Below are 22,656 nucleotides of genomic sequence, written 5' to 3'. Positions count from 1 at the left end.
TTTCAAGCTCGAGAGGAAGGCATTTATCTATGAACTTGTTTAAACTAATATCGGAGTCACAAAAGAACCCTCATCTCCTCCAGAAGAACCTCTTCGTGAGCCAGGAGCAGATGGTGTTAAAACTGAATTATTTCTTAAACCCGAGTCATCACAATTCAACATGGACTCTGATGATGATGCGAATGAATTTCCTAAAAATATGGTACAATACGAACCTCCAGCACACATGTATAAAGTTGATTATAATGCAATGTACGGGCCAGAATTTCCTAATATGCCTCATCTTGGAGACTATGGAAGACATTTATTAGTTAATGATGGTGATTTATATTGTGGAATGAAGTTCACATATAAAGAAGAATCAATGATGTCAATTAAGAATTATAATATTCTTAATTCTGTTCATTCCAAAGTCAATCGATCTACCACTGAAAAATATGTTTGTTATTGTGTCCAATGTGATAACGACTGTAACTAAATGGTTTGTGTTTCAAAGAGGAAGAAGACCGACAGATGAGAACTAACAAAATAAAGCAGTCCCCATATATGTTGTGCACATGGGATCTACTTGGACAATCCAAACTTGGACTCCAACGTGATTTGCCAAGCCATCACGACCTTGGTAAGAACAAGCTCCCACATGCCTATTGCAGTGCTGATTTCTGCAATACAATCTCAATATGAGTACACCATCTCCTACAAAAAAACATGGAAGGCAAAACAGAATGCCATTATAAAACTATACGGTGAATGAAATTCATCTTACAACGAACTACCCAGTTGATTTAACCTGGTTCAACGACTGAATCTTTGGTTAATAGTTGAGTTTGAAACTTGCCATGCCTACCATAATGATTGAGTTCTTCGAGATCGATTCCAATTCCACTGTGTTTTTTGGACTTACCCACAATGCATTAATGTAGTGAAATACTATAAACCCGTTGTCTAAATTGATGTTACATTATTGTAAAGAAAATACAAACAAGTTTTATTATTGACAGTTTTCCAAGATGATAATCGTAACATTCTTCCCGTTTCTTTTACTCTTGTTGAAGGAGAAGATACAAAGTCTTAGGGTTTTTTTCCTGAGAAATCTACGGTTACATGTTATCACGAGGGAACATATTTGTATCATTTCAGAACGAGGAGATGGATCAAATCATCAATAGACTCTTTGGGTCTAATGTGAAAACCCCCACACGTCTAACATCGTATCTGTATTCAACATATTGCTGCAAACTATCATGGCATATATAAGAAGAATGATTATCGACAATTAATTATGTGCGTGTGTATGTTACATTTTCTCCAATTTCATTTCTCACTCATTTTCATTTTTTTATATTAACTACTTTATTTCGCTTAGGTTACGAACTCTCACCTCAAACGTTTGAGGTTATGCTTCAAGAATTGCAAGGAAAAAATGAACATATATATAATTACATCAGTGAAATCAACAAAGAAAAATGGACAAACACATACGATAGTGGATATCGATATGGACATATGACAACCAACTTGGTTGAGGCAATCAATTCAACCTTAAAGGGCACTCATCATTTACCAATTACTACTTTGGCTAAAACGACATATTTTCGTTTGGGTCAAATTTTTGCCAAGCTCGGGGGACAAACTCTTACTTGGATACAAAACGGTCATGTTTATCACCCAAATTAGTAGCAGATATGCAGCAAAAGGTTGCAGCATCAAACAACATGTTCGTAATAAGATTTTCTCGCACTCAAGAATTATTTCGGGTCACAGAAATGTCACAACCTCTGCAAGGGATTGAATATAACTCTTTTAGAGTTAATATACGAGATATATGATGTAAATGTGGGGGTTTTCAAGCTTTGAAGTATCCATACTCCCATGTCATAGCAGTTTGCTCATTTTCTTGTCAAGACTATAAGCATTATGTGGATCCCGTATACCAACTTTCACAAGTATTCAAGGTATATGAATATGAATTTCCCCCATAGGTAATGGCAAAGACCCAAATGAGATTTAGACTTGGCTTCCAATTATACCAAATCTAGACTTATTAAAGGAGCCAGGTCGTCCAAAATCCACTCGAATTCATTGTGATATGGATATTCGAAAGACGTCAAGATAAAACTTAAGATGTGACCATTGTAGAAATCCATGCCACAAAAGGAGAAACTGTCAATCTCTTTCATCATCACGTAACCGTTGACCACCACTCATGTAATCATATTTTCTAATGTTTCAACTTAGTTACTTGATCTTCTTTTAGTTTCAATTAATGTGATTTCAACTTGTTTATTTTACAAGATGACCATTTCGTTTATCTATATAATTTTTCCAATTAAATATTTAACGTTTATTTCTTACAATCTAACATACAATCAACTTTAACCCTACTATACTTTAAAAATACAAACATTCTAATATACAATCAATTTTAACCCTAAACTTCTTTAAAAATTCTAAACCATACAAATATAACACCCTAAACCACTAAAATCCTAAAACTAATTACAAAACCATTACAAAACCCTATAATTATTGTAATGTGAAACCCTAAATCGGACATAAGAGACACATTCTGCACGACGCGCCATTCAAGGGAGGTGCGTTCCCTAGGATGCACTATTCATTAAAACGATAGAAAGCACGTTTCATGCGACACACATTCCTTCCCACCGACTAAGACGCATCTCCCGCCGTACGCCTCCTTCTCTCTCGTGAAAAAGGTATTAGACCGGGAAATAGTTAGAAATGGGTGTTTAATAGATAATATTTTTTAATAAGGTATTTTTTGGTCAAATTACTTCAAATTTTATTGTCAAAATCACTTTATCCTCAAATGAAAATGATGTTTCAAATTTAGAAAATCCGAAATATAAAAAAAATAATGAGGAAGAAAAAAAAACCAAAAAATTTTAGAGCTCTTAATCTCCTTACCTACAATCTACAGAAACTATCTAGTTAGAAATATCTACTTTTTTAATCCATAAATTATGCATTCTCAAATACTTTCCATATTGTTATCTTTGTTATGCATACATTTTAAATGCTTAATTCACTCAAGTAAGATAGATAATAGATGTATTAATATTTACTAAAAATAACATATTTTGTGAAGAAAAAATATCAGAAATTAGAAACTTACTTTCAAATGAAAGTATTTTTTTTTTCATTTTAAAAATGATTTTTGAAAGACATTTATATTTATGTTGATAGCTGATAAACTAGCTAACAACATCATAGATCACCACAGTCACCGCCAGTTACAATCTTTTACACATTTCCATCTTCTTCTTGTTTGACCCACAAAGACTCGCCCAAATCTGCCCCTAATTAACTTCTTTTGTAGCTCCTTTTACATTCTGTTTCAATCAAACTCTCAATTCTTTTTCCCTGTCTGTTGATCACCCTGAATTTCTTCATATTTTGTATCTTCGTTTTTACACCCCCAGAATCAAAGGAACATGGTTGCCTCCCCCCCAACCACCAAAACAAGTCTTGGTTTTTTTTGAATCGAGCCCTAAAACTGAATTTTCTGGACATTTCGTGAGGATCTGAGCTTGACCCAACAGGTTGTTTTGAGTATATTTGATCTGTGAGTTCTTTTGTTTTTTTTAAAGCTTTTTCGATGATCAGTTTTGCTCTTGATTATTTATATTTGATGAAAATTTGAATGATCGGGCTGGAAATTTTGTTACTTTCTGGGAATCTGATGCAAACTGATTGTAAAATGGAACGTTTTTATGTGAAGTTTTGAAGTTTTCTATCGCTCAAATCATATATTGGGGTGATGGAATTTGATTTTTGTGACCGAGCTTTGTTTTGTTTTTGTTTTTACAGATTCAATGAGCTCAAATATTAGTTTTTATATTGTAAATTATTGGTGTTTATTTTGTTCGATAAAGAAATGACTGATAGCGGCGATCTATGAAGTTTGATATTTTTAACAAATATGTGATGCACTTGCATTGATTTTTGTATGTATGTATCTACATTTGCTTTGTAGCTATGTGATACTCGATAAAAACAGAATCTCTTTTGCAGATTATTTGCTAAATATTTACTTGGTATCCACTTTGAGAAATTTAGTGGATGATGATTATAGTAAGAATTTCTTGTTTCCACATTTTGATAATATTCTCAATGATTGTGTTTTTATTGTTAAATCTTGGTTGTTTGCGTTAGGTTGTGTTAAAAAATTCAGATACTTGGTTGTCGATTATAGAGCTTTACAAACGTGTGACGCATTTCTTATTACATGTGTTATTAGTTCTATATTTGTGAAGTTCAAACATTTTCGGTTACAGATCTGGAGTGGTGGGCAGGGAAGTTAGGCAATATGAATTGCATGGAGTGAGGATGCCAGAATTGCGAAGTGGAGCCCGGAGATCGAAATTCCTTGGTGATCCTGAGCTGCCTCCTCAACTTATTGATCAAGTGGAGAATTGGGAACTGCCTGCTCAAAACAGAAACAGGAGGAGAGTTGGTGGAAGAGGAAGGGTTAATGCTGTAGGTGTAGACAAAGGACCCTCACCGGCAGTACCTCCGAGGCTAAGAGCTGCTGGTAGAGGCCGCGGTGCTAGGTTGGCTGGTTTAGACCCTGAGCATTATCAGGTTCTTCCTGAGACTGCACCTTTGGCTGCTGCTGAACCTGTATTCAACCGAGCAGAGGTAGTGGCGAATAAAGATATTGCAATGGAGGGTGGGAGTGGTGACAAAATAGTGGGAGTTGAAGAAGAAGCCACAACCCCGGTTCCTGAGATGGTGCTTCATATTACTAACTAAACCTTTCCCTTTTTGTTGAATATATTTATTTTATTTTTTCCGTTACGAGCTGAATACTATATTGGTTTTACGATTTCAGATTTAGTGATTTATTTATTTCCGCATTTCAAATTTGCTTGAAACTATCTGGAAAACCATTTCTGTTTCGAGTTTGCATGAAAGTGAGGAATGTTTAACTGCATCAAGTTGTAGGTTTTTCTGTATATGTTTGGTCACTTGTCCTTTAGTCCTTAGTTTCTTAACAACTAAATTCCTAGTTGGTTAATCGTTCAACTTAAGGAAGCTTTTTGCTAAATACCGTTATATTTCTTGTTGCAGGTACAAGTGGGCAATTCTCCTACATATAAGATAGAAAGAAAACTGGGTAAGGGTGGTTTTGGCCAAGTTTATGTTGGCCGACGGGTAAGCGGCGGTAGTGATAGAATTGGACCAGATGCAATTGAGGTATGTCTTAGAATTCATGCCTCTGTTTAAGGGCTTTCCAGGTTAATCCATTTGGGGTTTAATGTTACGAGATTTTTTTCATCACAGGTAGCCTTGAAGTTAGAGCACGGAAACAGTAAAGGTTGCAATTATGGTCCACCGTATGAGTGGCAAGTTTACAGGTATGGCATTTTTATCAAAAAATTGTGTCAAGCTTTGGTATTTACATATTTTATTGCAGTTCAGAAATTCTGACTCTTTTTTCCCTTTTGATCTCCTCAAAAAAGTTCCCTAAATGGATGCTATGGGATTCCTGGGGTGCACTACAAGGGTCGCCAGGGAGACTTCTATATTCTGGTGATTTTTTGTTTCTAGCTCATTAGTATATTAACTCCCAATTTAGTTAATATATTGTAAAGAAATTTAATGAATATTTCAGGTAATGGATATGCTTGGTCCGAGTCTCTGGGACGTTTGGAATTCTCTAGGACAATCGTAAGAAACAGAATCTTCCTCTTTTCTCTTTGTTGTACTTACCCATACATGTCCACATGAGTACATGTATCTACCATAGTCTTACAGCTTTGCAACATGTACTGTGACAGGATGTCGCCAAATATGGTTGCCTGCATCGCAGTGGAGGCAATATCTATTCTCGAAAAGCTTCATTTAAAGGGGTAGGTCATATTGTAACTTTCTGCACTTCATTAAATTCACCCTTCAGTTTTGCATAGCTGCAACTGGTTGTAACCGCCTATTGTCTGTGTTGAAGAAAGGTTTGTGCATGGAGATGTGAAGCCTGAAAACTTTTTACTGGGTCAGCCTGGATCAGCCGATGAGAAGAAGCTATATCTTATTGATCTTGGTTTAGGTATCTTCGCCTCAGATCTCTCCTCCCTGTTAACTGTATATTCTTTCTTACCTGCCCGCCTTTAGCATGTTATGGTTAATTACTAGTGTAGAATTGTATATTCTCTTTGATGTCAGATCTCTGTGAGATTTTATTTTGTCATGTCTTACTGAAATGTAATAAATGCTATTAATGATTCGGTACTGATTACTGCCTGACTCGCATGTTCTTGAATCAGCCTCTAGGTGGAAAGATTCACACTCTGATAAACATGTTGATTATGATCAGAGGCCTGATGTATTCAGGTGCGTAAACTTGGGTTTTAAATGTCACTGATTACTGCTTATGCTTTGTATTATATCTTTGGATATTTCTTCTATCAGGGGAACAGTTAGGTATGCTAGTGTACATGCTCATTTAGGACGGACAGGAAGTCGAAGGGATGACCTCGAGTCCTTGGCATACACATTGATATTTCTGATAAAAGGGCGATTACTGTGGCAGGGTTATCAGGTTCTTAATTGTCATTTTGATTAATGATGTACATAATCTGATTTATTTACTTCCTGAATTATTCTCCCTTTTTCTTGGAACCACATAGGGAGATAACAAGAGTTTTATGGTTTGCAAGAAAAAGATGGGCACATCGCCGGAGTTGATGTGTTGCTTTTGTCCGGCCCCATTTAAGCAGTTTCTTGAAGCTGTTATAAATTTAAAGTTCGACGAGGAGCCCAATTATGCCAAGCTCATATCCTTCTTTGAAAGCCTAATTGAACCATGCATAGCATTGAGACCAATTAGAATTGATGGAGCCCTTAAGGTAGTTGTTTGGTTTTTATTTCCTTCAATTAAATTGGATTGTATAGGGTGTTCAAATAAACAATCTTAATCTGTTTCCTTTTCTATAAATAGGTTGGGCAAAAGCGGGGAAGGCTAGTTATTAACTTGGAAGAAGATGAGCAACCTAAGAAAAAAGTACGACTCGGTAGTCCTGCTACTCAGTGGATTTCTGTTTACAATGGACGGCGTCCTATGAAGCAGAGGTAAAGTTGCATTTTCTTTTTAAATGTAATATTCATTGCTACTATATCCCCTCTCCATGTTTGCGGGTTATATTTTGTGGTATGCACGGTTTACATTTGCTGTAAGTTATTCAGGTATTGAGTTAATCTCATCATTTTTTTTAATGTTTTCATCTTCACAATAATATCGTAGCATATTTGGAGAATACTTTCATTGTTTGCAAAAGTTAAAAAACGATAAAGATGCTTTTACTCATTGTGACTGGTTGTTAAAAGTTGAATGTGGTCCACTCAAACTAGATTACCTCTTTTTGATGTTTTTATGGTGCATGCTTCTGTGTGAAAAATATGAGATGTTCAGTCACGAGGTTCGAAATTTGTTCTACATAAAGTTTGTTCATCTTCATTATGAAACTGTTTATCAATCTTGTAGATATCACTACAATGTAGCAGATTCGAGGTTGCGTCAGCATGTGGATAAGGGAAATGAAGATGGATTGTTTATTAGTTGTGTGGCTTCAGCAGCCAATCTCTGGGCCCTGATCATGGATGCGGGAACAGGTTTCTCTTCCCAGGTTTATGAATTGTCAACAGTCTTTCTGCACAAGGTTATCATTCTAAAATAATAATTCCTCTCGTTTTACCTGTCGGTTTACATGCATTTTGACTGACTTTAATACCAATTTGGATTTCATCAGGATTGGATTATGGAGCAGTGGGAAAAGAATTACTATATTACTTCAATAGCTGGAGCAAATAATGGGGGTTCCTTGGTTGTTATGTCGAAAGGTTGGTAATTTCCTTATATGTATATATATATACCCATGCCATCGAGTTTTCTGAGAACATAGTATTGCATGATTAAATTCATATATCATAATATTACAATTAGCTTGGAGGGTCAAGACACTTGCAATTTAGGTGCATATCCCTGTACCTGTTGCCAAGATGCTGCAGGCGTGTACATCTATAGCATCATGAGATTAATCATAGTCATTCAAGGGCGGATGTGATAGGTTTGCGTGCCCGTCTGGAGATTTGCATCGTTAAGAACTTGTGTGGAGAAAAGAAAGTGTTGAATTAAGGCTTGTTTTCTTTAATTAAACTTTTAGCAAGAAAGTTCACTGAGCATCAAGTTTGCAACCTGCATTCCTCAGATTCTATCGACAGAATATAAATCATACTGATCACCTAATTACGGAGCCATTGTCAAAATGTCTTCGTAGGAACTCCTTACACTCAACAGTCGTACAAAGTAAGTGAATCTTTTCCCTTCAAATGGATAAATAAGAAGTGGAAAGAGGGCTTTCATGTAACATCGATGACAACTTCCGGGAATCGGTGGGGTGTGGTTATGTCGAGGAATGCTGGGTTCTCCGATCAGGTATTCCTTTCTTTTGCTCTTCACGTACACCTTGTTTTCCCACCGCTCTCCATTTACAAAAAGTAGCTAGCTGTTTATAACTTCAATTTATGTTTATGTCAATGATCCAGGTTGTGGAACTCGACTTTTTGTATCCAAGCGAAGGAATACATCGGCGGTGGGAGAGTGGTTACCGGATAACATCAATGGCTGCAACCGTAGATCAAGCTGCCTTCATACTAAGTGTTCCAAAACGAAAAACGATGGATGAAACCCAGGAAACTCTTCGCACATCCGCCTTTCCTAGCACCCATGTTAAGGTGTGTACAAGCTGATTTTTGCCCCCTTGATATTTTTGAACACCTGTGGCGATGCTGGTTAGCTTCTTTAAGCATTAGAAATAAGTGCTAACCACCAAGTGTTGCTCGGTCTATTCTCTTTATTATAGAAGCTCGACCTCTTGCTTCGCGGAGTTTATATTTTTAAATACCCGATGATTGTTCTCTGTTACCGTTGTTCTTGTTGCAGGAAAAATGGGCAAAAAATCTCTACATTGCATCGATTTGTTACGGGCGGACGGTCTGCTAATTCTGGAGTGTACACCTTGACGGTCCGAGATGAAGAGAGAATGCTCAAAAACTGAAGCTGTTGAGGTATTTTTGGTCTTTACTATTGGTGGGGTTTGTTCTGCTATATAATCTTCTCAGATGTGAATGTAGAAGGTTGGGAGGGGGGAAAGAGAAGAAAGTTAATACAATTTGAGGACCTCAGAAAGTTATGGCAGCTGTTTGTTGAATCATATGATACCCTGAATTCAGCAAGTAAATTGCAATGTTTATTCTTAAGTTGGAAATCTGCCAACTCCATATTCTTTCATCGTCCCATAGTGTTTGCATCCATACTTTACCCTTCGCCTAGGGACAGCCATGGTCGACTGATCATATAGGGTCGGAATGCATTGAGATTTGGTGAAATGATCATTGTACTTTGGCCTGAACAATCAGGCAATTCAACGACACGATGTCCCTCTCTCCTAAGATCAAAAGCAATAACGAAACTCCAAGTACCATACTTGGGCATTCTAAAAAGGTTTATTATAAAAATAAATTATTAAAATGTCTCGAAAAAGATTTTAGTGTTTAAAGATTTTTTTTGTGTGAAAAATAGATGTCTAACGTTTTCTCAGTTATATTTTAGATGTTTATTATTTATTTTTTAATAATAAAAATATTATTTTTTAATTAAAAAAATAAAAATGTTTAATTTATTTATAAAAAACCCATTTTTATTGAAATTATAAAAAATTAAAATCTCTCATTTCAACCCCATTACCAATCGTTGACAGCCATCTCCAGCCACAATCGTCATCGTTGAACGACCATCCACCCGTCGCCATCCACCCATTGATCAATCGCCGTTCTTACCGTCACCCAAAATCCTTAAATCTAAAATCCCCAAAAATCCAAATCCCTAATTCTCAATTTCAATTTCATAACCCAAACGGTCGCTGGCCGTCTCTGACCGTCATCATCATCGTCGAATGGTTGGGTCTTCATCGGAATTGCACGATGGTTCGAATGGCGGAGGTAGTGTGGCTTATGGAAGTCGAAATCGGCTAGAATCGACGGAACGACAACGATACCCAATGAACCTTTGTACGTTTCTCCACGACAAACGATGGTATATTACGACGAAAGACCAACGGAGATTTGATCGTGGGTCGATGTCGGTGGTGGTGACGGTCACCGTTGGCCCACCGACGGCTATGGAAGGGGAAGAGGGAAGGAAGAAGGGGAGGGGAGGGAGGACGGGTGTTGTTGTTTTTTTACAAATAATATTTTTAATTTTTAAATAAATTCTCAAAATTACTAGAACGTGATACATGTCACTTAATGTGCATTTTTAACGGCGGTTAATGACTGAGACCTAAAAGTGTAACGTTTAAAACATTAGACACATATTTCTAGCAAAAAAATCTTTAAGCACTAAAACATTTTTCGAAGTATAATTTGGACACTTATTTTTGTATTAAACCTTCTAAAAATCACAAAATACATGTCATTGTTTGTAAGACCCCTTTGTGTTTAAGATAAAAAAAATCTTAATTTTTGTCCAACAGTTGGACCTAGGTGGGGGCGGTTGTTCCCTAAAAATTTAATATTACCTTATATTTTAGATTTATCTATGTATTTTTTTATTGAAAATTTGTTTTTTTCCCCTAAGATTTTATAAGTTCAAGTTTACCTCCAAATTTTATTAGTTCAAGTTTTCACTCTAATATAAAATCTTGTGTGCTCCTCTAGTTATAATTTTTTTCTGCAAACTTTCGTCAAATGCAGTGACTGATCCATCCTTACTTTAGGATATGTGTTCACTCTAATATTAATTGTAAATTAATTGTTTATTTTTGTAAAATGAAGCTCTTTACAATTTAAACCAACATGTTATTAGTTAAGATAAAATACAAAAATGGTCCTCTAACTATAGTGCATATTTTATTGAGTCTCCCGATTATTAAAAGTTACAAAATGATCCACTGACTATATGTGATGTTGCTTTAATGAGTCCATCAACCATTAAAAGTTATAAAATGATCATCTGACTATTCATTGTGTTCTAAACTCGTCCTTTTTTGTTAAAAAGACGATAACACTTTGAGCTAGATGTTAATCTACTGATTGGGATGTGATAATCGTTTGAGATTTTGGGATCATATCATATCATATCATATCATATCATATCATATCATATCATATCATATCACAATCAACAAGTTAACGTTTAGCTCAAAGTGTCATCAATTTTTTAATGGAACACAATGAATAGTCGGGTGATTATTTTGTAACTTTTAATAGTTTGAGGACTCAAAAAACAATGTCCTATAGTCAGGGTACCATTTTGTAACTTTTAATAGTTGAGAGACTTAGTAAAGTAGTATCTTACAGTCGAGGGACCATTTGTGTACTTTACCCTATTGGTTATTATTTTTTATTTTATTTTTTAAAGATGTTATTTTATTGCTTAATTACCTCTAATTTAATTGATTATTATTAACTAATCTGATATTTAAATCAAAATCAATCACATTAAAAATAAATTTCAATGTCATTATTTTAATCTAAACAGTAAAAGCTTCTTGAAACTATCACAGATAATTTACTGGGATTTTTAGGTTGGTGATTGTGTCTCAGATATAAAACTCTCACCGTGTCCATGTCTGATTTACAACCAATTTTGATCAATGAGATAAAGAAGCATGGAAACAGAATCTGATTCCTTCCTACTGGAAAAATTTCTGCTTCCGTTGTTGATGATGCCACCCAGTGCTGTCGGGATGAGATTAAATCAACTCGGGGTCTAAAGAATCCCCGCCATGGAATCCATTAACACCCTTGTTTTCTTTTAAATGGTTGAGTAGACTGAGAATATGGATTATTTTTCTCTTTTTATGGCTCCTGTGACATCACTTATCGCAACAATATTCCCACCCTTTTCATGGATGAGTCTAGCAGCTCATGAACCGACGTTTCCAAAATCCTGAAATGGAATTTCTATACTTTGTAAGGAAGCATAATCATCTCTCTATAAATACAAATTATTCCTTCCTACTGGAAAAATGCAATTTCTCTTCACTTTCCCATCAATATTTTGCATTAGAAACAGACTCACCCTTTGACTACCATGTCTGAATCAGATATCAATCAGAAGCAGATTTAGGTGAAGAAAACTCAACATCAAAAAGCTAAAAAGATGGCAAATTTAAGCATTCTTTCTAAATCATACTATGTAGTTTTTGGTCAAAGTCTTAGCTTCGTTGGTTCCTTTCCATGCCTTCATGATCAACGAGAAGCTCTCTTGGAGTTCAAGGATATACTAGTTTGCAGCTCAATGAGAGACACAGCTGACAGCTCCCACAGATTTGTTTCTTGGTGGCTTAGAGACATGGAATTCCAGTTCAAGACGTTGTCAGTGGGCTCTGGTGGAATGTAGTTCCAGTTAATCTTCACAACAAGTGATTCGTCTGAATCTATCCAGTGTTTTTCCCACACCAGCAAAGACTCCAGCTGTTTTAGCATTGATTTTCCGGATTAAGATCTTGATGTCGCTCGACATTTCCTACAATTCCATACAAGGTGAAATTTCAGGGATTGGAGTGGGATATTTGAGTGAACTGGTGCATCTTGATATCAATGGTAATATGATTGATAGGGAATTACCTAATGATGATGTTGGTCTTACAAGTTTGAAGTAGTTGAGCTTCAATATTGCAGCTAACTAAGCTTGGAGTTTTAATCCTGCAGAACAATGAACTTTCGATGGAGATTCCAGTCGACATTGGGAACTTGGTGAATCTAACAACATTAGACTTGAGCAAGAACTGTTTGAGTGGCGAAATCCCATCGTCGATACCGATGCTGAGGAAGCTGTAGACATTTCATCTGGAGAACGATATGCTGTCTGGTGAGGTACCAACATGGCTATTTGACCTCAAGGAGTTGAAGAACTAGAAGTTGCACCTTGGAGGAAACAGATCAGCATTGGAACAACAATCTCGAGATCGAACCGAAGGGTAAGTTATCTTCATGACACCTTGATCTTCATGACAACAATATCAGTGGTGAATTCCCAGATTTCTTCTCTCAATTGTCCTCTCTTCAAGTACTTGATCTTAGGAACAATTCCATTGATGGATCAACATTCGTTGATATGTGAGTCTTAGCAGTCTCCGAATCCTAGACCTCTCCAACAACATTACAGCAACCTCAAGGGTGAAATTCCTCGAAGCTTGGATGATCTTACAGGGATGATTAAACATCAAATGTCCCATTAACACTTTCTGAAATCTTCAATGTTGAAAAGGGATTAATCTTATCTGAGCTGAGAAACAAAAAAAAACTTCTTGAAACTCTCACAGATAATTCCTGGGAATTTTAGGTTGGTGATTGTGCCTTGTAAACATTCTCAAATCATCCAAGTTATTGCCATGGCCAGTGAACTATCTCACTGCAAAAGCAAGTAATTTGGATGAACGTTTATAGCAACAAAAAAAAGGCCCAAATTCTGAAAATTTTCAAATCATACCTGTTGAAGCCAAGTTATGCTTGGTTGTTGTCCTGCAAATTGGATTGCCTCACCGCAAAAGCAAGAGAATATTGAAAATAATACGTATGAACTGGATCCGTTCTTGGCATCCATGGAAGATACTAACTTTTCAGCAGAGATCCGTTCTTGGCAGCCATGAGGAAAGCTTTTGCAGACTCTGATATCTCATTTTGGTTATGACAATTCGAAACCGAGTCCATGTCTGCTTTACAACCATTTTCAGCAGATAAAGAAACAAGGAAACAGATTCTAATTTATTTAAAGTTTTATGTATTCTTTGTGAATCCTTCGTGGCTTCATTCAGTCTCACCAGTAAGCAGGGAAAATTCATACACAGAACTATTTATGATAAAGAACTAATCTCACATCGGCCAAGGAAGAGAAGGGAGAACGAGCGGGGCTTTATAAATAAGAGGCAACTAGCTTCGCTGGACCATACTTACTTGGACTGGGTTAATGGGTGATTTATAAGGTTTATGGCCTAGTTAGTTATGTGTGGCTTGTATATTAACAAGATACAAGTTGAATAATCAACAAGTGTTGTCAAAATTGATAGCCATCAAAGAATTTAAATTCAATTTTGCTACCACTAAAGAATTTGAGTTTGATTTTGCTATATAAGTTGGTTATACAAATTGACAAGTTGATTCAAGTTGATAAGTTATCAACTTGTGACTTGTCAACTTGAATCAACTTGTCAATTTGTATGGCTAACTTATGTAGCAAAATCAAACTCAAATTCTTTAATGGTAACAAAATTGAATTTGAATTTTTTGATGGCTTTCAATTTTGACTAACACTTGTTGATTTCAACTTGTATATTGTAAATATACAAGCCACATTTAACAACTCTTCACTTTGGCTTGATATTTCCAAACCTACTTAATTATCAAGGACCAACTTTGCAAATAACCTAATAGTTTAGAGACCAAATGATAATTTTTCATGTATACAAGTTGACAACTTGTCAATATGTGTAGCCAACTTATGTAGCAAAATCAAACTTAAATTTTTTTAGTTGTAGAAAATTTGAATTCTTTGATGACTACCAATTTTGACCAACACTGATTATTCAACTTGTAACTTGTATATATACAAGCCACACATAACAAATCTTCACTTTGGCTTGATATTTCCAAACCTACTCAAATCCTTTAACTCCTCAAATTTGATGAAGTTGTCATTATGTAGTGCCTCTAATTGCGCTCACAAGCGTCGTATGCCCGAAAGTGCTCAAACTTTCAGGATGTTAATTAAGTTCAAACAATTATTGAACTTGATTATTGTTACAACCTTGGTCATCATATCTGCATGATTTTTTGCTGTTGCAATCTTTTGAAGTATAATAATTCATTCTTCAAAGATCTCACGCAAAAAGTGATACCTCATGTCGATATGCTTAGTCCTTGAATAGTAGACTTGATTTTTCGCTAAGTGAATAGCGCTCTGACTATCACAATAGAGACTAATGTGACTTTGAACAACTCCCAAGTCATCCATCAACCTGTTAAGCCAAATTGCTTCTTTCACAGCCTCTAAAACTACTATATACTCTGCCTATGTAGTAGACAAAGTCACTGTAGACTGTAAAGTAGACTTCCAACTCAATGGGGCTTTAGCAAGAGTAAACAAATACCCAATAGTTGATCGACGCTTATCCAAATCACCAACATAGTCGGAATCAACGTATCCAACTATCAATTGACTAAGTGTTTTATCCTGTACAAAAAACTAAACCAACATCTACGGTTTGTTGGAGGTACTATAGAATCCATTTCACATCTTGCCAATGTTCTTTTTCTAGTATTATGCATGTACTTGGTCACAACTCCAACTACATGTGAAATGTCAGGAAACGTACACACCATTGCATACATCAAACTTTCAAATGTTTGACATTTTCATTCATGCCAAAACATTGTAATACCTTTCTCAGATATTGCTTCTGAGTCAAACAAAGCTTGCCTCTCTGCCTATCTCTACTTATCTCCATACCGAGAATCTTTTTGGCCTCATCTAGACATTTCATCTCAAACTATTGATTCAACCGAGCCTTTAATTTGTCTATCTCGTTTTGGCTCTTCGAAGTGATCAACATATCGTCAACATAAAAGAGGAGATAAATGAAAGATCCATCTTGCAACTATTGCACTTAGGAGGAGTGCTCACCTAAGGTCTATCCAAAGTGGGAGAGCCTACGTCATAATTTATGGCACTTGGGGCCTGTGTTCATGTAGCCCTCGTCCAATCTTTTAGCTAAATTGTTTGGTTTGACTATTTATATTAGGATTAGGGATAAAATTATCTGCAATGGTTACTGATCATATACATAGTGAAATATGGTTTGAGGCTTAAATTTTCTGTAAATATTACCATCTCAATAGTTTATATGTGACATGGTTTTTTGTTTATGCACCTAATTGGAATAGGGTCTAGGGGTTTGAAGGTTTGAATTATCTACAAGTAAGGCATCCATCTCGAAAGTTTATGTGACATGGTTTCTGATCATTTACCTAACCTAGAAATTAGAACAAGGAACAAAACATGGTTCATCAACTATAAGTTTAGTACAATTCGATTCATACATGACGCATTCATCTACAACTTTGTTTAGATACATTGGTTATGTTTTAACATTCAAATATTATTTTCAGACAAAACAAAATCATCAATTTTATTGCTAGCAATAGTTTTCTTTGATTAAACACAAATAAAACTCCATTAAGGAAGATGAAAAACAACTTACTTTTGTGATATCTTTGGCAAATGAAAGTCTAATATGATCATTTGAAAGAGAATTGATGTCTGATATATAACTTATTTCATATGACACTATTCATCATTGAAAGAGAGTCCATGTCGATTTATAACCATTTTTTATTAGTGAGATAAAGAAACAGGGAAACATATTCTAATTTGTTTACGAGTTTTATATGCCCTTCGTAAATTTGTTTGGGAGCTTTATTCAAACCTCACCAGCCAACAGGGATGTAGAGAATCATGATGAAGCATTAATCCCATATTAAGTAAAAAAGAGTAAGAACCACAAGTTGGAGCTAAAAAATAGACACCTAGCCACATAGCAATATACTTACCTAGATGGGGTTGGCATACTATCAATAAGTTTCATGGCTTAGTCTAATGATCTCCATTGCACTTAGGAGGGGTGCTCTCCTATGCTCTCCCCAAGTGAGAGAGCCTACATCATAATTTGTGATAGTTAGGGCATGTGTTCACGTGACCCCTTCAAACGCAAGTTAAAACTTTAGACAAACATGCTAATGATTAGTTATCTGTCTATTGTTCATTTTAAGCCTTGCAAGATTGTTAAAGCAAACTATTGTTTTCTTATAACACAAATAGATGCAAACAACTTGACATATTTTGCAATGAAATTATTCTCTTCTGTTTCTGTAACACCCCAATTTAGGGGCTAAATTTAAGAAAATATAAATTGGTGGATTTAATTTGGTATTTTGAAAGAAACAGGGGATTAAATTGTAAAGTTCTAAAGTTGGCAGACCGTTTTCAGAAGTGCAGAAAGTTTAGTGGCTAAACCCATGATTTAACCATTTTTTAATATGTTGAATTATAAATCTGATTCTCGTGCGCAGGCAGCAGAAATTTTCCAGATTTCCCTTCTCCAGCAACCCAACTTCCAACTCCGATCTACTCGCCGTCCGACCTCCAAACGACGAGCCGAAACAACCATCGTGTTCGTTGTCAACCGAGGAACAAAAACCCCTCAAACCTTTCGTCGTGAATCATCGCCGTTCGTCGTGAATTTCAGTCGGAAGTATCGTCGGTAATAACTTGGTTTTAGTTGGTTTTTCATCGATTCACAACGATCGGGTCATCTGTTTACGACACCTCCCGCACCATCGTGTTCCTTGTGCCGTTCCGAGTCCACCGGTGTTCTCCTTTTTCTCCGGCGGCGGCGGCGCGTTGGGAGGTGAACCGGTCAAACTTCTCGATTTGTTGAAATCGAGCTCTCCGCCGTTCAAAATTGTGAACCGAGCTTTGTAAGTATCTCGAAATCGCTCAAAATAATTTTTAGAAATTTTTCCGGGATTTTATCACTGTTCACGCGCCCCCACGCGCCGCCACTGCGCGTGGGGAAGGGAAAAGTGACCGGTTTGACCGGTTTTGGAACTGTTTTGACCGGTTTGACCGGTCACAACTCGACCCGACCTGTTTACCCGACCCGACCCGTTGACCCGACCCGTTGACCCGACCCGACCCGTTGACCCGACCCGTTGACCGTTGACCCTTGACCCGTTGACCGTTGACCGGAGTTGACCACTGTTGACCAAAACTTTGACTGGCTTTGATCGGGCATTAAACGACCTTTGACTTCGACCGAGTATACCTATCCTGACATTTTTCGACGTTCCAAATCCGATTCCGCTGTCCGTTTTTCGAAATTCGAACCCGAAGGCCTCAAAATTGTCAGTCAAACCCGTTGACTTTGATTTTGACCGAAAATTCCAAATTTCTGAAAAGTCATATTTTATGCTTTCAACGTCCTGAATCCAAATCCGAAGTCCGTTTCGCCAAATTCAAACTCGGTAAGCCGTCTTTCACTGATTTATCACCCGATTCGATCCGTTTATCGTAATTAAGCTCCGTTTCTGATATAATTTATGTTGATATGTATCTGAGGAATTATTGGAAGTTGAATTGAAGATCAAAGGTGTTCGAATGGAATTTTTATGGTCGATCAGTATTGCACGGAAATCGAGGTAATACTTTACTACCTCTTTATGCTTTATAGAACATGTTGGTATTGGTAAATGCATGAATGGAAATGTTTGGTCTCATATGTGTAATTAATGAAGTTCTACACTCGATCTGAATACGGTAAAAAGGTTCAGTAATTGATTATGGTTCAGATGACTTTTATAAGAAATTAAGGGATTGCTAGAATTAAATTACAAGTTATGTGCTTAGTGGTAAAGAAATCAACCTGGATCTGTAACTTATAATTTATTTCATCAAAGGTTAAATGTTAAAGGCATTTGGATGTGAATTTATGAAAATACTCCGGTAGGGTAAAATTACGAAAATACCCTTGTGTTATAAAAAGACAAGATTGGAATATGGAAGTTAGATAAGAGGATTTTACAGACATATTGATCTGATAAAAATATTGATGTGCATAAGAAATGATAGTTATACGTAGACATTATGGATAACCGGTTTTTAACCCCAAGAGGGTTTATGCAAGATACTAGAAGTGTGTTAAGGGAATTATTTCAAGATCAGAGATTGTTCAAGAAAGCAATTAATCATAGGATCTCTAATTATATTATTTTCGTTAAGAGCTAATATCGAACTTATCTGGTTAAGAAATTACGGAAATGCCCTTAAGAGGTAGAATAGTCTGAGATGACTCTGAATGAGAAAATACTTAGAGGATTCGTACTTAACTCGATTAAGTACGGATTTAATTGTTAAGATCCCGACTTAGTGCAGGAAAATTTATGATATTCCGTTTGTAAAGTCTGAGAAGACACTTGACCTGAAAATATTCGAATAATGAGTAAATACTGGAAGAGTAATTTATCGGGGGTATTCTGCTGTCAGAATTGTTCGAAAGGACTGAAGTAAATGATAAGATTGAATTAAATAATAAGATCGGATGGAAGGAAAATATTGAAATACCGTGAATCTATAAAATGACCAAATACCCCTGTAATAGAAATGACCCAAGAATATCACCAAGCTCAAGAATGATTGAATATCCTCGAGCTCTGAAATGAATGGAATAAAACTGAACATCAAAATTACCAAAATACCCTTATGGCCTAAATTAAGTAAATGTCTTGGATTAATTAAGGAATCCAAGTAAGATAAGTATTGGACTACCTTTAAAGGTAATGGAAAACAATTCAAGTGAATAGATCAACCCTAAAGCTATGTCAATACCTGAATGACATAGATATTACTGGAACATGTGTTCATCTTCTCAAGTTTGGCTCGATGATAAATTTTGGAAGTATTCAACTCAGCTTTAGATTGTATTCAGTACTAAGAATTGGAGTTTGTTCGACAATCAACCATGAAGACCAAATTGAATGGAATGGAAGTACAACATGTATCTGAAATTCAGGAACGTTTGAATTACTCTGGAAAATCCTGAAGTAACTGGAATAGAGATGACTGCTAAATGAAATAGGTAACTTCAATGACTGAGGATTTAGTAAGTGACTTGGATAAGTCTGGAAACTCTGATGAGTTTACGTAGTGTACAATTACAATGAGTTTGAACAAATTAATCAAGTACGTCAGCATTTCATGATATTGTAGAAGTGTGGAAATGAAATAAAGACATTGGAAGATCTATTCAACAATGATTCCGAAAATGGTCTATGGACAAGAATTGTGGTATTAAAGAGTAAATACCCTGGAAGAACAATGAATTGACCAATCGACAGGCATTAGTTCTGGAAACTATTCATCTAAGAGTTGTCCGATAATTCGATCAATCGATAGATAATATAAATGTCCTGAACCTTCATTTCTTCCTTATCAGCTCAAGTCACTTTCTGAATAACTGATGATTCTGTCAGTTATTGAACTCTTTCAATAGTGATTCATAATTCCGATATTCTATCGATATACTAAAGATACGTGTTCCCCTACTTGTTAAGATTATCCAATATCTTTGAATACTATCTGTAAATTCTGGTGTGTTCCCTACTCACATGAATATTTTACCTGATTTTCGATTTGATTTCTGATTTGATACTTGACATGGATTCTGATCTGATATCTGACTTGGATTCTGATCTGTTACTTGACCTGATTTCTGATATGATACTTGACCTGATTTATGTTTTGATTTTTGATATATCTGTTTACGGACGGACATATCTTACTTGGGGGGTAATGTTGGAGGAAGTATACCTGGAGGCTCCTCGGCTGTGTGCTCAGGGCCTTATTTACCGGTTCCTCGGCTGTGTGCTCAGGGCCAACTGGACTTGATGGTGGGTGTATGGTTCTGGGGAACCTACACAACTTGGACTTGTTGGATGGGGTATATATATATGTTTTTAAAAAAGATCTAAAAAGTTACATGATTTTTGGGAACACACTAGAAAACCTGTTCTGATCTCCTGAACCTAGACATCCGAAATATTTCCATCTGAAATGAATACTATTTGTTACTACATGCGATATCAATGAACCTCAGCTCAACATAAAGATCTGTAAATATCTGAACCAATAAGGAAAATATGTTTATCTGTATCTGCACGTTTTTCAGCATCATCTGGTAGTTTTGTATTACTGAGCTTTTTGAAGCTCACTCTATTACTCACCTTTTCAGGTTAAAAGAATTGTACCAGTGCATCTATCGACTTCAGTAAGGGAGTTTTTCCGGCGTTGTAGCAGAGTATGGTACATGTGAATAGGGGGCATGTAATTGTATTTTGATTTATATACGAGTCTGGAAATATGTTTTATTTTTAAATAGTGACAAATGATTTTATAAGTTTACATGTTCGGATAAAAAGATTTAAATTTTCCGCTATTTTTACAGTGGGTCGCTCCGGTGGCCCTAATGTGACTTCCTGGATCGGATCGGGCTACCTGCATCGGTCTGGGGGGTTACATTTAGTGGTATCAGAGCTATGGTTTGAGTCAAAAATTTTCAAGTTAGACCGGCCGGTCGAATGTCAAAATATGTCTGATCAGTACATGCCCCTAGACTGCAATCGTACCTCTCTGAGCCGGAACTCCAGGGCTGAGTCCCTATCTGTATTGAGTAAACCAAAGTTTCTATATGCTAAGGCTATACTTGTACAAAAAGGAATACCAGTAACATCTGTCTAAACGCTGTAAAGTATCTCATGAGTCATGTGAGAGTTATTCATCTGAGAATTTCTGACTCGACTCCGGAAATGAAATTGAGATATGTTGCTGCTCTACGAGCCTATTCACGTATCCAATGCTGAATTGATTTCACAAGAATAAAGTTGTTCTGATTATTTACTTGGACTGAGGGAGAATTCTGAAGAGATTGATTACTCGAGAAAATTTTAAATTCTTTTATTGAAATAAGGAAAAATTTATGATAAGAATGTATGCTCAGCTGGTTAAGGATAAGTGGAGTAATCGTACTTTTATAAAAGCTATTGATAGATTTGAAAGAACTGATGGAAGTTTCATTTATGCAATTATGTGAAATGAATGAATTTCGAGGACGAAATTTTTTTAAGGAGGGGAGAATTGTAACACCCCAATTTAGGGGCTAAATTTAAGAAAATATAAATTGGTGGATTTAATTTGGTATTTTGAAAGAAACAGGGGATTAAATTGTAAAGTTCTAAAGTTGGCAGACCGTTTTCAGAAGTGCAGAAAGTTCAGTGGCTAAACCCATGATTTAACCATTTTTTTAATATGTTGAATTATAAATCTGATTCTCGTGCGCAGGCAGCAGAAATTTTCCAGATTTCCCTTCTCCAGCAACCCAACTTCCAACTCCGATCTACTCGCCGTCCGACCTCCAAACGACGAGCCGAAACAACCATCGTGTTCGTTGTCAACCGAGGAACAAAACCCCTCAAACCTTTCGTCGTGAATCATCGCCGTTCGTCGTGAATTTCAGTCGGAAGTATCGTCGGTAATAACTCGATTTTAGTTGGTTTTTCATCGATTCACAACGATCGGGTCATCTGTTTACGACACCTCCCGCACCATCGTGTTCCTTGTGCCGTTCCGAGTCCACCGGTGTTCTCCTTTTTCTCCGGCGGCGGCGGCGCGTTGGGAGGTGAACCGGTCAAACTTCTCGATTTGTTGAAATCGAGCTCTCCGCCGTTCAAAATTGTGAACCGAGCTTTGTAAGTATCTCGAAATCGCTCAAAATAATTTTTAGAATTTTTTCCGGGATTTTATCACTGTTCACGCGCCCCCACGCGCCGCCACTGCGCGTGGGGAAGGGAAAAGTGACCGGTTTGACCGGTTTTGGAACTGTTTTGACCGGTTTGACCGGTCATAACCCGACCCGACCCGTTTACCCGACCCGACCCGTTGACCCGACCCGACCCGTTGACCCGACCCGTTGACCGTTGACCGTTGACCGTTGACCGGAGTTGACCACTGTTGACCAAAACTTT

At 36.5% G+C, this 22,656-nt stretch overlaps 1 protein-coding gene and 1 non-coding gene across 3 annotated transcripts; both read left to right on the top strand.

Moving 5' to 3' along the window:
• Positions 1–3,239: 3,239 nt before the first annotated feature.
• Positions 3,240–9,279, top strand: LOC120201233 (casein kinase 1-like protein HD16). Of its 2 annotated transcripts, none has more exons than XM_039201890.1 (17): positions 3,240–3,563; positions 4,299–4,755; positions 5,095–5,220; positions 5,308–5,381; positions 5,487–5,556; positions 5,639–5,694; positions 5,805–5,876; positions 5,976–6,070; positions 6,288–6,354; positions 6,433–6,562; positions 6,651–6,869; positions 6,962–7,092; positions 7,505–7,679; positions 7,770–7,860; positions 8,298–8,455; positions 8,566–8,754; positions 8,963–9,279. In XM_039201890.1, the coding sequence occupies exons 2-17, from the start codon at positions 4,351–4,353 to the stop codon at positions 9,020–9,022; spliced, it is 2,118 nt and encodes a 705-aa protein (XP_039057821.1). In that variant the 5' UTR covers positions 3,240–3,563; positions 4,299–4,350; the 3' UTR covers positions 9,023–9,279. The 2 variants fall into 2 exon arrangements, with proteins under 2 accessions (XP_039057821.1, XP_039057820.1); XM_039201889.1 differs by having other exon boundaries at positions 3,240–3,586.
• Positions 9,280–16,624: 7,345 nt separating this feature from the next.
• On the top strand, positions 16,625–16,785 carry LOC120201239. Its single transcript, XR_005523636.1, has one exon. It is a non-coding gene; the product is annotated as a U1 spliceosomal RNA (small nuclear RNA).
• Positions 16,786–22,656: the final 5,871 nt, after the last annotated feature.

This window comes from Hibiscus syriacus, unplaced genomic scaffold (assembly GCF_006381635.1).
Source record: "Hibiscus syriacus cultivar Baekdansim isolate YM2019G1 unplaced genomic scaffold, ASM638163v2 tig00007058_pilon, whole genome shotgun sequence".
In the NCBI taxonomy this organism is placed as follows: Eukaryota; Viridiplantae; Streptophyta; class Magnoliopsida; order Malvales; family Malvaceae; genus Hibiscus; species Hibiscus syriacus.
Note: the sequence above shows the minus strand (reverse complement) of the source record. Positions and strands in the feature narration are given on the sequence as shown.

Excerpts from the sequence above, each read along its gene's own strand:
- LOC120201233 (XM_039201890.1), top strand. The coding sequence starts at position 4,351 with ATGCCAGAATTGCGAAGTGGAGCCCGGAGATCGAAATTCCTTGGTGAT. Across the intron at positions 4,756-5,094 it reads CAACCCCGGTTCCTGAGATG|GTACAAGTGGGCAATTCTCC; the intron begins GTGCTTCATATT and ends TTCTTGTTGCAG. Across the intron at positions 6,870-6,961 it reads GAATTGATGGAGCCCTTAAG|GTTGGGCAAAAGCGGGGAAG; the intron begins GTAGTTGTTTGG and ends TTCTATAAATAG.